The 14,369-nt window shown below is 46.4% G+C and overlaps 1 protein-coding gene across 1 annotated transcript in view; it reads left to right on the top strand.

Moving 5' to 3' along the window:
• CASD1 (CAS1 domain sialic acid O acetyltransferase 1) overlaps positions 1–14,369 on the top strand; it is a 163,384-nt gene that overhangs the window by 66,862 nt on the left and 82,153 nt on the right. The window contains exons 11-12 of the mRNA XM_086941948.1: positions 1,933–2,052; positions 6,553–6,709. Of these exons, the coding sequence (XP_086798074.1) occupies positions 1,933–2,052; positions 6,553–6,709 (277 nt within the window). The remainder of the gene's footprint in view (positions 1–1,932; positions 2,053–6,552; positions 6,710–14,369) is intronic.

Below are 14,369 nucleotides of genomic sequence, written 5' to 3'. Positions count from 1 at the left end.
CACTTAACTGAATGTGGAAGAAATCAAGACTAATAAATACACTCAAATAAATTAAAGAGTACATGTGTAATTACTGTTTCTATTGGCAGTTCTTTGCTAATGCATACGCATGCAGCTGTGTACAGACCTGGAACAACCATCCAGGTCCTGCATCTTGTGGCATGTCTTCCTTTGGCGATGCAGATTAAATTGTTGTATTTTTTAACCTTTATCTAGTTTGTTTATAGCTTTTAAGTCTAGAACACAGCATTCTAGTAATTGGTTTGGTCTTAAAACTGTTTTCTATCTATTGGACTATCTGTTGTTACACCACACTTGCTTTTCTTGACCAATAGAGGGTAACATAGACCGCTTCTGTATGTTTTGTGTAGTATATTGTGTGCCCTACGAAATGTACACACTTTCCACATTAAATAAATAGAAACTTGAAATAGAAATACATCTGTGTTTTCTCTAAGTTGGTAGCTTCCATTCAGAGCAGTAGGGATCACGGTTTAGTCTGCATTTTGTTTGTTTCTAAGTGCATTCTTTATTTCAAAGCCTATTATATGTTGACATTGAAAGTGATGGGTATCATGCTTAGAAAGGACGACGTAGCATTCTGCTTACCTGGATAGCGGGTGCCTCTGTATGTGGGCCTATACATTTGCCATGGGTTCTCGATATAATAACGGAAAGGGCAGATCAGGTCGGAGCACCTGTAGCTGGACACATTTTCTAATCCTCATTAGCATGATGTTTGATCAACTGTGTGCTTTCATTTTTAAGTTGAGATCTATTTAACCCCGTGTTCTCAGGATCAGCTCATTCTATGCGGCCATTCTTCGTAGAGATCAACAGGGGAGAAATTTGCATAGGAAAGAACTTTCCCCACACTGGTAAAGTCAACTACATCTGGCTGATATATTCTCTCTCAGCATAAAGAACACATACCATAAATATAAATAGTGCCAGTGCCTCCCAGGTGCTGATGCGCTTTAGAAATCTGTGTAAAAATCAAAACGAAAATCAAAGTCCCAGACTCCAGATGCAGGCCCTGGGAGCTTCAAATAACCTGTAATGTTGTATTTGGGGAAACTGAGATAGAATTGTGAATTGTGAATCTTGGTTCTAAAACAAGTGACCTTCCTTAAGGAGCTCTAAAAAGTGCCACCATGCCACTAGTATCTTCTCTATATTTCCCGTTGTCCTCCTCTTCAGGGGCGCAGTTTCTGAAACCTTGCTTCAGTTCTTGACTTACAAAAGTTTAGTGTCCAGAGGTCCAGCAGCAGCTCAAAGGGCCATGACTTTCAACAATTTAGGCATCTCTTTTCACCTTCGTTGGAACTAAAGCCAATCTGGAGTCTCATGTAAGAATGCACTGGTCCAGAATGTTTCTCCTCCAGTTTCCTTCTCAGATATATGCTCCAAGCGGCCTCCACTGTAGAAAGATAACGTGATCTCAGATAACCACTCCTAAACTTCAGGAGTTTTCCGAGACTCTCTGTTAGACAGGTATATGCACAACACTTAAAACGTCCACCGCCTAATGAATCTCATCCCTGTACCATAACATGCCTCCAAATCCTGCTGTTTAATACAGCTTCATTAGAAGACCATTGGCATTCTTGATTGAGTTAATTAAATTATGTATCATAAAAAAAAAGAAAAAATTTGGAAATGTGGTCTAAGGAGTATAAATAACAACTGGTGGGTATTCATGATTAGGCTTGGAAAATGGCTCAGCGAGTTAATGTTCACTTTTGACATCTTCTGTGCTCTTTAATGATATTCACTAACTTGAGTTCCAGTATGCTAGTTAATAGCAACATCAGTTATTCCGAAATAGCAGAACTGCGGTATCTAGTGCTGTATAAAACAAAAACAGGTTATTGTTATAATATGGTCTTATTGCTTAATGAATAAATACTATTCTCTTTACTTTGTTTACAGTTTCTGCCTGTTTACATGCATGTTCGAGTTTTGGTTGCAGCATACCTTTTCCAGACAGGCTATGGACACTTCTCTTTCTTTTGGCTGAAAGGAGACTTCGGATTCTATCGAGTTTGCCAGGTATGCATGACCATGTTCCCAAGATGAAGCTTATTTATCAGCTGCCGCCATAGCTTTAGTTTATGCAGTACCAGTTACAGAATGGTTGCTTCGATTAACCAACACACTCTTTTCTACTGATGTCTGACAGCCCATGCTGTTGTTACCTTTGTGCTAATCCTCTCTAAACAACCCAGTTTGCCAACCTCGGGTATAGGTTGTGTTTTTTATGTCTGGCTTGACAGTGCAGCTGTTCCCAGACAGGAGCTGTGGCTTCACTCGCATGTTGGCAGCCAGGGGTAGATGTTTTGATTGGGCAGAAGTTGTTTGCTTCTACAGAAAAACAGTGCTTCCCATCCACACAGCTGGGGTTATTTTGTTTATGTATCTAGCTACCTGAGCCAGCAGCAGTATGGCTGCCTGAGCTTGAAATTTCAGGGACCCACATATCACAGCGTAATGTTGCTAAAGTGTTTTTGATAACTAGATGATTTATGATGTTTGGTTTTCTCTGGCAGCAGTACAACTGGTAAGCGGGCAGTCAAGGAATCCTCCCCTTCCATTATTACTTTTAGACTTCAGAGAGCAGTTTTGTATTTGACAGCAGTTTTGTGTGACAACTTAGTAATAGGTTTACTTTGTGCAAATCCTTGCTAGGTGTTGGTCTACTCTGGCAAACACTGGAAGTAGAATTTTACTGTGAAGGTACTTCTAAGGAGTGGAGTGGTTGTGTATTGCTTTGGCACCTGTACGTTTGTACATATTTTGTGATAAATGTGTGCCTGATGGTTTCCAGCTAATGCTCACTATGGTAGGCCTGTTTCTTGTATAGTGTTAAGTCTTTGGTAAAGGCTAGAGGTCTTATTAGTTAATTGGGAAAAGTAATGTCCGATTCCTTCAGTGTGATCTGTGTATAGTGAAAAGTTATGATAAAGCAAATAGGCCTTACTTATTGTTAAAAGCATGTGTTGAAAACAATACTCTATTAAGGACGGATTGCTATTACACTATGCTAATGGCTTTATCTATGTATTTTCTTACATGGACTCTCACAGATTACCATAGTAGGCAAGAATCCTTGTTAGGCACTCTTAGGAGAGATAGTCATTTTCTTTGCCTGTTGTAATATTGAATACTATCCAATGTTAAGTCTGTACGCCTGATGATTGCCTTGTTGGAAAGCTTATATGCATTACAAGAGACCTCAGTTTGCTGACAAGCCAGTGATACCAGCTAGTGACTTGATCTCGCATGGCGTCTGAACTCGGGCGTGGCGCAAGGTCTCTTTCAGCAATGGGGAGAGCCTTGGTTAGATCTATTCGCCACAGAAGAGAACGCGCAATGTCATCAGTTCTGCGCGTTGGAATTTCCAAGGCGGCACTTGCTCGGAGACGCTTTTCGTCATGAGTGGAGTTGCGATCTGTTGTACGCCTTTCCGCCTATACCACTTCTGCCCAGAGTGCTGAAGAAGATCAGGCGCGACCGGGCCCAAGTCATCCTTGTGGTTCCGGACAGGGCACGAAGATTCTGGTATCCCGAGCTACTCAGCATGTCAGTCGATCCCCCGATACGTCTGCCTCTTCAGGATGACATTCGGTCGCAGCAGCAGGGGACGCTCCTCCACCCGAACCTGCCCAGCCTCCACCTCCATGCGTGGAGATTGAGCGGCGACAGTTGAAGCCATTTGACTTGCCTCCTGAAGTCTGCATTGTGATTCTGGCAGCCAGCGTCCCTCCACGAAATCGATATACGCCCGCAGGTGGAACAGATTTGTGGCATGGTGCACAGCAAAGGCTGTGGATCCACTCTCTGTCCCCCTTTCTGAGGTTCTCCTCTTTCTTCTTTCTCCTGCCCAGCAGGGCTCTGCTCTGGGCACTCTTAAGGGCTACCTCTCTGCCATTTTCGCCTTCTAAAGGCTCCATGATCAACCCTCTCTTTTCAAGTCCCCAGTTGTAAATAGGTTCTTGAAGGGCATCACTCATATGTTTCCCCCTGTTCCTATCGTGATGCCTCAGTGGGACTTGAATCTTGTTTTGACTTATCTGATGTGCGCTCCCTTTGAGCCACTTCATAACTGTCCTTTTCGTCTCCTCACTCTTATAACTGCATTCCTGGTTGCCATCACCTCTGCCAGGAGAGTGAGTGAGCTCCACGCTCTTTCTTCACAACCTCCTTTCCTTTCTGTCCATCCGGACAAAGTTGTGTTGTGTACGCGACCCTCTTTCCTGCTCAAGGTAGTCACAGCCTTCCACATCGGGCAGTCCATCACCTTGCCCACCTTCTTTCCGCCTCCGCATCCCTCGAAAGAGGAAGAGAGGCTCCACCGTCTGGACCCAAAACGTGCGCTCTCATACTATCTGGATCTATCGGGTGGATGACCAACTCTTTGTTGATTACGTGGGCGCTAAGAAGGGACGGACGGTGCACAAACGGACCATTTCTCGATGGGTCGTTTTTTGCATCAAGGCTTGTTATTCACTGGCTCAAAAGGAGCCTCTTGTGGTGCTGCATGCCCATTCCACTCGGGCCACGGCGGCTACTACTGCCCTGGGTTGGGGAGTCCCCTTGCAGGACATCTGTCAGGCAGCTACGTGGGCCTCTCTGCACACGTTCGCAAGACACTACTGCCTGGACAGCCAAGTCCGGAGAGATGGCTTTTTCAGCCGTTCCGTTCTCCAGGACTTTCTGGTGTGATTATTGGTTCGCAGACCCACCACCGTGGTTGGTATTGCTGGGGTATCTATTCTAAGGTAAGGAATCTAAACCTGTTTCTTTCAGATGCACAAGTTACTTACCTTCGGTAACGATATATCTGTAAGAAACAGTAGTTGGTATTAGATTCCTTACCGCCCCACCCATCCTACCCGTTCTGCGAACTGATATCTAGGGTTAAGGTCATCCCTTTTCAGGGCCCTAGTTTCATGGCACCAGTGTTGGTTTTTATCATGGCTCTGCGTTTCTGGCGCAGAAAAGCTGTGTATAAGAACTGACGTCAGCGCACGAGGGCGGCGTCTAAGTACTCCGGCGACGTCATCTCGGTGCCAACGACACAGACGACGGACACGGAGCCTCAGACGACGCCTAGCGACGCGCAGGGGTACTGCTACGCAAAAGTTTCCGGATCCAGTCTGACGCCTGGGGATATTCTAAGGTAAGGAATCTAATACTAACTACTGTTTCTTACAGATATATCGTTACCGAAGGTAAGTAACTTGTTCGTCTACATCAATCGTCTACTCTCTTGCCCTGTGAATGACCGCATTTTCTGATTCCATGTGTATACCCACCTGACAATTAGTTTGTTTCAATGGCAGGGCTGTTTTCTCCATTTCTAGTTCCCTTTTTATTTATTTGCTTCTACTCTTTTAATTTTAATTTTAATGTTTCGTAAGAGGATACTACAGCTCTCCAGGCCGTGCTAACACGTTGCTGCTTACTTGCCTCTCATGTCATCTGCATCCCACATAGCCACTTCCTGTAAACTAGGAGACCATTGTGGAATGCTGTTGTCCACGGTGTATCATTGTTTTAACATTCCAAGATGGCCACCAAGTTGGTTCTAATCTTGGCGGCCAATCTTGAACTTTAAATTGATATACTATTTACACTACCTCTGCATGACCTACAGCCACTGCTATGTTTAATTTGTTAATGCAAGCACATGCCCGCCATGTTTAGATGGCAGTATATCTTTTTTCTACTTGTATTTTTTAGTTTATCATGTATATGTTGTTAAATTTGTATGTGTTTTATTACGGTAGTGTCAACGAGTGAAGGCAAGAATGAGTCAGTGGATGGGTGAATAGATGCATGAGTGTAAAGATGAGTGACAAATAGCATGTATAATGACTTACTGAGTACATAAACCCATCAGTGATACAACAAAACTTTCATGTATAAGCCAGACTTATTGGCTTTCCCATTGCTCTTCATCCAGTTGTTTTATGAGCAGGATGTGAAGTTGGGACAGATGACCTAGCTGCATAGTGTCCCTCTATACATGTAGAGCGATTGATACTCTCAGCCAGTCGGAAAACATGATACATTTTTAATGTGAATTGAACTATGGTCTAGGATCATCAAAGGATCATTCTTCATTATTTTTTAAATGCCACTCATTCTGCCATTGGTATGGCCTTGCAGCATAAAGGGGGTTCACTGTCTTCTCACCCTAGGTTGGAAAATTCCACTGGAGACTAAAATCCTGTGTTTGTGATTTGTAACTTTCCGAGTGTAGTATGAAAATCATTGGTATTTTTTTGTTAATAATTCAATATGTTACAAGTTTGTTTGGTGTAGGGGGATGTGTAACCAATGTTTATTTTTTAATTGCCCTTTGCATGTTTCTGTATTTACTGGAGGTTTTATGTCTTGTCAGCAAAGAGTGTCAAACATGTATCATGTCAGCTGTTGGACGGTACCCCCCAACTGAGAAAGTTAAATGTATTTTTTGTGTACTGAAAATGGCATTCAGTGAAAAGTAAGTTTGTTAATCAGTATCTTTATTTGTTGTTGTTGCAGGTAGTATTTCGTCTCAACTTCCTGGTTGTGGTTTTGTGTATAGTCATGGATCGTCCATACCAGTTCTACTACTTTGTTCCACTAGTCACTTTCTGGTTTGTCGTCATCTATGGCTCGCTAGCAGTCTGGCCGCAGATTATCCAGAAGCAGGCCAATGGTAAAGCAAAAGTCTCTTGTTTTGTTATTTCAATAACCATTATTGTAATTATACTAGTTGCTGGTGAAGGTCTACTAATACATGGTGACTACATTGTAAAATTAATATAACATTCAAAAAAACGGTCCCAGGATGCTTGTTTCCGGTCCTGGGAAGACATGGCTTGGCAGTTCGGGCTGGACTGTTCCCAAGAGGCACAGGGTCAGACTGATTTGCATATGGCCATGTCTGAACTGGGGTGACTGAGTGAGCTAAAGAATGGTGATGGATTAAACCCAGATCAGTTGACTGGGGGTGAGTGTGTGATTGGCTCAAACACTCCGTCCATCATCCCCTTTTGTATTGGTTTGTGGAGGACAAGCATGATGACTGTATCTACTGCTTGTACCTGGACCACAAGGCCACAGATTGTAAGATCTGTAGGACTTTCTCGATGAAGACCTTGAAAGACAGGGAGGGCCGCCTGTTAACTTGGCTGCAAAAGATGAAATCACGTAAAGAAGTTATTTAATCTGACGATGAGGAATCTTCATCAGCTGCGTCCTCCGGAAGATCCAGAAAAAGGGGTAGGTCATCCCCTTCTACTTCTACTGAGCCACCTGTCAAAACCTTACAAAAGACCTCTGATAGGTCTGAAAAGGTTAGTCCCATTAAATCTCCTCACCGAGGTGAAAAGGAGAGGCTAGGACAGGCTGCGGAGTCAGACACAGCAAAGAAGGTGAAAAAAGACATTTCTGTTACTTCTCCGCCATCTCAGACCGAAAAGGAAGGCAAGAAACCTTCTGCTGTCCCTCAGGAAGGAAAGCCTGACAAGAAACCACGTCCGTCGACGACGAAATCAGCAGGTACGTCGACGACTGTTTCAAAGAAAGACCAGAGTTCTCGTATAGCTCCGTCAACTGTTCCGTCGACGGTGGCGTCGTCGACGTTTAAAGTGCCTGTTTCCTGCTCGTCGACGGTGGTATCTACGTTCTCGACGTCGACGATTATGTCAGCGAAGGTAGAGTCGACGACGACGGCAGCTTTAATGGTGATGACGACGACTTCGTCGACGATCAATCCACCGTCGACAACGAAAACTCCGTTGACGAGATCCATTCCTCTGTCTTCTGTCCCGTCGACGGTTCTATCGATGACGATTACGCCGACGTGTCCGGCGACGACGAGTCCGCGACGAGGTCGTCGACGATCCAAAAACTTCGCATTTCCTTAAAAAGGCAACAAATAACTCCTGAGATGACCTCTCCTAGACGAGTAACACCATTTCCTCTCACTCTGTTGTTCGATGAGGAGTCTGATGACGAGGGTGATGATGGTCCTTATGGGGATGCCTACAGCCCATCGGACTTACAGGTAAAGTGCCAAGGTATAGATTCGGAGGAATATTACGATACAGGACGCCAATATGTCCAACAAGACAGGCCTCCACAGAACGTACGCCAGGAGATGGTGGCAATGCCGTCTTCTTTAATTACGGATTTGCAGTTAATGTTACAGGATTATAGGAAGAGGTTTCCATCGCAACCTGCAGTACAACAGGAGCATCCTCCTTCTCCTCCTATTCCGACTGCTCCTGCGGTGGCAGTGACACCTGTGGTTTCACTAGTTACGGAACCAGAAACGTTACCAAGAGGTGGTGACTGTTCAAGATGACTATGTCTCCTCTGATGAGAATCTTCAGGAAGATCCTTCTCATGATCCAGATAGAGGTTATGACGATGATGACCTTCAGGATCCTGATGCACCAGTGCCGGATACGGCTACCTCCCCTCCAGCTGATATTGGAGGTTTCCATATTCTTATGGAAAGGGAGTCTAAGAGAGTTGGCCTACCGATTACTTCTGTTCAGACACACTGCTTCCTTTATGACTTTAAGGAGCCTTCCAGAAAGTCTGTTTGGTCAATTCCAATTATAGAGCATGTATGGTCAGAAGGCATTAAGGTCATGCAAAATCCGGCAACAGTCATTGCTGTTCTTCCCCGGCTGGAGAAGAAGTATAAAGCGCCAGAGGGCAGTCCAGCTTGCTTGATTGGACAACCAAAACCGGATTCCGTCATTTCCCAAGTGGCACAAAGCAAGTCTAAAAACCCATCAACGCCACTTACAACACCGCCAGACAAAGGAGGGAGACGTCTGGACAATGTGGGCAAAGGATTCTCTACCATGGCCAGCCTACTAGTTCGAGCTTCTAATGCTCTTGCCATCTTGGGCAGGTATGAGCTCCAGATGTGGTGCGATTTATCCCAGTTTGTGGATCAGCTTCCAGATGCAGTGAAAGATGAGGCCAGGAAAGTTCTGATGGAAGGAGAGTGTTCCTCTTTGGAGGTGATAGATTGTGCTATGGATATAGCGACTACTTCTTTTCGTGCCCTGCCGGGTTCAGCTGTGTTAGGGTGCCAGAGCTGGCTGCGGGCAACCTGGTTTCGCCAAGTGGTCCAGACCAGAATTTTAGACTTGCCATACGATGGGGACATGCTTTTCGGAAAGCATGTCGATGAAGCTCTTCAAGGCATCAAAAAGGACACGGACACGGCGAAGTCCTTGGGGTCATTGAACTATCTCAAAGTTCCATTCAAAGGTGCGAGAGGGAGAGGTTTTTCCTCAGACAGAGGGGGCAACCAACAGCGGTACTCATCATATTCGCAATCCTCCCAATCTTACAAACCCCTAATACTCCAATCAACGCCAAGGCCAGTCGGCGTCTTTCTCTCGCCAATCACAGAGAGGGCGTCGCAATCGTCAAGGACGGCATAACTCCAAACGTCAATAGCGGCCTCATGGCTCTTTCTGCTGTTCCTACCCCTCCGATGACATCAGTGGGGGGCAGGATTTCTCATTGTCTAAATAAGCAGTTGGAAAGTTATTACATCGGATCAGTGGGTCCTGATTATTGTTCAGAGTGGCCACACGTTGGAATTTCAACATCTTCCTCCAAACAGAGCTCCAGGCGCCAACGAGTCGAAACATCTGGGACTGCTACCTCTCAAAGCCCACCAGCTTTTCATCCAGGGGATAATAGAACCTCTACCTCTCTCACAAAGGGGGAAAGGGTTTTATTCCAGGTTCTTCCTGGTTCGCAAAACAACAGAAAAATTGCGCCCCATATTAGATCTACGGGAGCTCAACACCTATCTCATCAAGCTATCCTTCAGGATGGTCACTCTCCAGGATATTCTTAATCTGCTAAATCCAGGAGACTACATGGCGACTCTGGTTTTAGAGGATGCTTATTTCCATGTGCCGATCCATCCAGCTCACAGGCAATACTTGCGCTTCACAGTAGGGAAGAAAATTTTCAGTTCAAAGTACTTCCTTTTGGTCTCCGGTCTGCACCAAGGATATTTACAAAGCTGTTGGCTCCAGTGGCAGCATTCCTCAGGAAACAATCTCTGGAAGTTTTTCCCTACCTGGACGACTGGCTGGTCAAGGCTCCATCTTTCCAGGGAACTTCCAAAGCCATTACGACCTGCATTGAACTGTTCAACCACCTGGGCCTTTCGGCTCAACAAGGACAAATCGGTCCTTCAACCATCCAGGTCAGCAAAGTTTCTTGGATCCATTCTGGACACAAAATGCTGCAAGGCTTACCCAACGGAGGAACGTCAAAGCAAATTGATGCTATCGGCTCGCCTCTTGCTAAAGAGGAAATCCCTATCAGTACGGCTCTACAAGTCCCTGCTCGGATCGATCTCATCCTGCATACCATTGATTTCACATTGCAGGCTGCGAATGCGTCCACTGCAAGAGCAGCTCGACAAACAATGGTGCCAGGTGGAGGGCTCTTTCGACGACAGGATTACGGTAACCCCAGCAATGAAAAAGCATGCGGCTGGTGGTTAGTGAAAGACAACATCGCAAAAGGATTAACATTCACGCTACCTCCGTCTCCCATGGTTCTCACCACGGACGCCTCGTTAGAAGGCTGGGGAGCGGTGCTCCAAGAGCTGCACGTGAGCGGTCACTATGATTTTTTGCCACAAATTCAGAATTGTTCAGTGCTGGTCCGGACGGACAACACAACGGCCATGCACTATATCAACAAGCAGGGCGGGACGAAATCCCAGATCCTCTCCATAGAAGCTCAGCTGATTTGTGATTGGGCGATTCTTCACAATATTGCTCTGACAGCGGAACACCTCGCAGGTTCGCTCAATATAACTGCGGATGTGCTGAGTCGTCAGAAATCGATCAGTCACGAATGGGAGTTAGACCAAACCATTCTGGAGGAGGTATTCTCGGTCTGGGGGACCCCGACCATAGACTTGTTTGCAACCCCGGAGAACACCAAATTCCGATTCTATGCAAGCAGGGATCACCATCCGGGGTCCTTGGGAACGCGCTTTCGATTGCCTGGTACGGCGCATTCTTTTTCGCTTTTCCTCCGATACCCCTAATCCTGAGGTTGATCAGGAAAGCCAAGGTGGAGCCGTGCAGCATGATCTTGATTGCACCGGCGTGGCCCCGACAGTTCTGGAACACAGAACTCCTCCTGCTTTCTCAGGACCATACAATTCGCCTGCAACCGGTTCCTTCTCTGTTGACGAGGTCTCAGGGTCAAGTATTCCATCCGGACCCGAGTTTGCTTCACTTGACAGCGTGGCTCCTGAGTACAGGGAATTTCAGAATTTGAACCTCACCAAGGAGTGTAGGGACATCTTGTCTCAAGCTCGAGCTCCAAGTACGAACAGAACTTATAGGGCAAAATGGAAGAGGTTCTGCCTCTGGTGTCAGAAACAACATCTTCACCCTTACACTTCGGCTCTGCATCAGATTTTGCCATATATCCTATCGCTGGCTAAATCTTGATTGGCTCATTCTTTTGTTAAAGTTCCTCTAGCAGCCATCTCGAGGTTCAGACGGACGTCTTCAGGCCCTTCGCTTTGGTCCGCTAGGATTGTCAAGCAGTTCTTGGAAGGCCTGTTCAGAGTTTTTCCTCCAGTCCGTCCTCCTCCACCTGTCTGGCAACTTAATGTGGTCTTGGCTCAGCTAATGAGAGTACCATTTGAACTAATTCCCAAAACGGAGCTTAAATTCCTATCTTGGAAGCTAGCTCTTCTGTTGGCATTGACATCGGCCAGACGGATTAGCGAGCTCCAGGCGCTGACAATCGTGGAGCACTTCCTACAATTCAAGCGGGATGTCCTGATCCTACGGACAAATCCAAAGTTCACCCCGAAGGTTCCGTCTGAATTCCATCTGAATGAACCATTGATTTTGAAGTCTTTTTTCCCGCGACCTACTACTCCAGCTGAGAGGTACTTACATTCTTTGGACGTTCAGAGGTGTCTAAAGTTCTATTTGGAGCGCACGAAACCTTTTTGGAAATCCTCACAACTGTTCGTCTCCTACAGTGCCCCACGGAAGGGATTTCCGCTGTCCAAACACAGCATTTCTCGCTGGATATCCAGTGCTATTCAGTTCTGCCATCAAGAAGCGGGCAAACCGCTCGAAAGAAGAGTCCTTGCACATTCCACAAGATCAGTGGCTCTATTTTCAAGAGTCCCTATCAAGGACATCTGCAGGGCAGCAACGTGGAGCAGTACGCATACCTTCACGAAGCACTACTGCCTGGATTCTTCTACGAAGAATGATACAGCTGTTGGACAGGCAGTCTTGAGGAATCTTTTTCAATGAGAGATGAGCTTTCCCTGCAATCCCTCCTTCCTGTGTTTCACATTTTGTATCACTTGTGATAGTCCTTGCTAATGTAACAAGCATATATTTATATATTTGATTTTCCAATGCGAGTATCTATGTGGCAAGGTGGTGATATTCTTGTAATTAAATGTGCTTTTAGGGCTTACTGCTAGCTACTCTGATACAAAGCATGGGAATCTATGAAAGTTCCAATACTGGGGCAAGAAAACAAGTTACTTACCTGTAACTTTGGTTCCCAAGTATTGGTAACTTTCATAGATTCCCATGCGCCCACCCTCCTCCCCTGGGAAAGCTCGGCCTTTTTCCTGAAATAGTGGCTGTTGCACAACGGCTACGTAAATCTGAGGCTCTGAGGCTCTCTCAGGAGGGTTCTAAGGGGTGAGGCAGTTCTGATTGGTTGTTACTGAATTCTTGGTCTCTTTTACAAAAAGAGGCCGATAGGCTACAAAATGAAATGAGGCCTAGGCCTAGTTTTCTCTTTTGTACTTACTGCTATGGTATTTTTTATTTACCGAGGCTCCTATTCCGACGACGGGGGAGTGATAAAAAGCATGGGAATCTATGAAAGTTACCAATACTGGGGAACCAAAGTTACAGGTAAGTAACTTGTTTTCATCTGCTGAATTGTAAAGGCTTGCTGCACTTACATTGCAAGACTATTTACTTGGTTATTGGGATTTAATAAAAAGAGAACAACACATTGAGTATTATGAAGTTAACATTTTTGATGCAATAAGCATCATAATGCCAACAACTGCAGGAATCAACCTGGTCTTGTAATTCCTCCAGAATCCTATTACATTTGTGTACTCATGAGAGAGCCATTCTAAGAAACCTGAACGACACGGCCTCAACAGTCCCAGCCATGACCCATGCGGAGGCTCTCGCACTGTTCCACCCTCTTAGAGGCGCGACACACGAGACGCAACTGCACGTAGCAGTGGCACTGCGATGCTACAAGCGTGCACTAAAATTGACCAAGGAGACTACACCCTACGCCCCAGCGTTACCACTGGAGGGACTGCCCAGGCCTGGGGGAGTAGTGACTGCAGCGCGCCTGCACGACTGGGTGCAGGTGGGACTTGAAACAATGGCGGATCTATATGACGACGGGACCCTGGTACAGTTCGAGGGGCTAGTGGAGAATCCTGGACTGCCAGCGGGACAATTCCTGATGCACGCATCAATGATACGGGTCCTAACGGAACACTGGGGCGATATGTCCACGGAACCCGAGACACACCTCTTAATACAATACCTACACGTTATGGGGGCAGGGTCACACGTCGTACACTGGCTAACGCAGGCGCTGAGGTCCCACACAACGAGCTCCCTACAGCCACTCAGGGACAGGTGGACTGCTGACAGGGGGGAGGAATGGTCGGATAAGGAGTGGGAAAGGATTCTAGAGGGACCGCAACACATTCCCCGCAACTTGAGATTCAGAATCATACAGTTCTACATCACACACAGGGCATACCTGTCCCCGGACAAGATTAACCGATACTTTGGACTGGATACCTCCAAATGCCCACGATGCGCGCTGCTGAACGCGGATCTCCTACATATGCTGTGGGCATGTCCCAAGCTGCGGACGTACTGGCACGATGTCAACACGCTGTTGACGAAAGGGACGGCGCTGGGCGTTCGTCACGACTGGGATACCTGTATGCTGGGCCTCCTCACCAGGACGAAACATAACAAGGCGCACATGAGGTTCTGGGATCTGGGGCTGATAACCGCCAAAAGACTCATAACTCGCCACTGGAAAGCCGCGGAACCACCCCTGACGAAACACTGGAGTGCCTCCCTCATCTACTGGGCGACCGCAGAGGGCACGGTGCTACGTAGGGAGGAGACAGTGGGGCGGAGGGCCATACCGATAGCCCAGATATGGGAGGGCTTCCTACGAACATTCACCAGGGTCTGCCACGATCAAGGGGTGTTGTAAGGGGATGGCTCCTCCCCAGTGGAACGGGGGGACACGTCCGGGCAGCAGGC

The sequence above is a fragment of the Lissotriton vulgaris genome, chromosome 10 (assembly GCF_964263255.1).
Source record: "Lissotriton vulgaris chromosome 10, aLisVul1.2, whole genome shotgun sequence".
Lineage (NCBI taxonomy): Eukaryota > Metazoa > Chordata > Amphibia > Caudata > Salamandridae > Lissotriton > Lissotriton vulgaris.
This window is presented reverse-complemented; position numbering and strand designations above follow the sequence as displayed.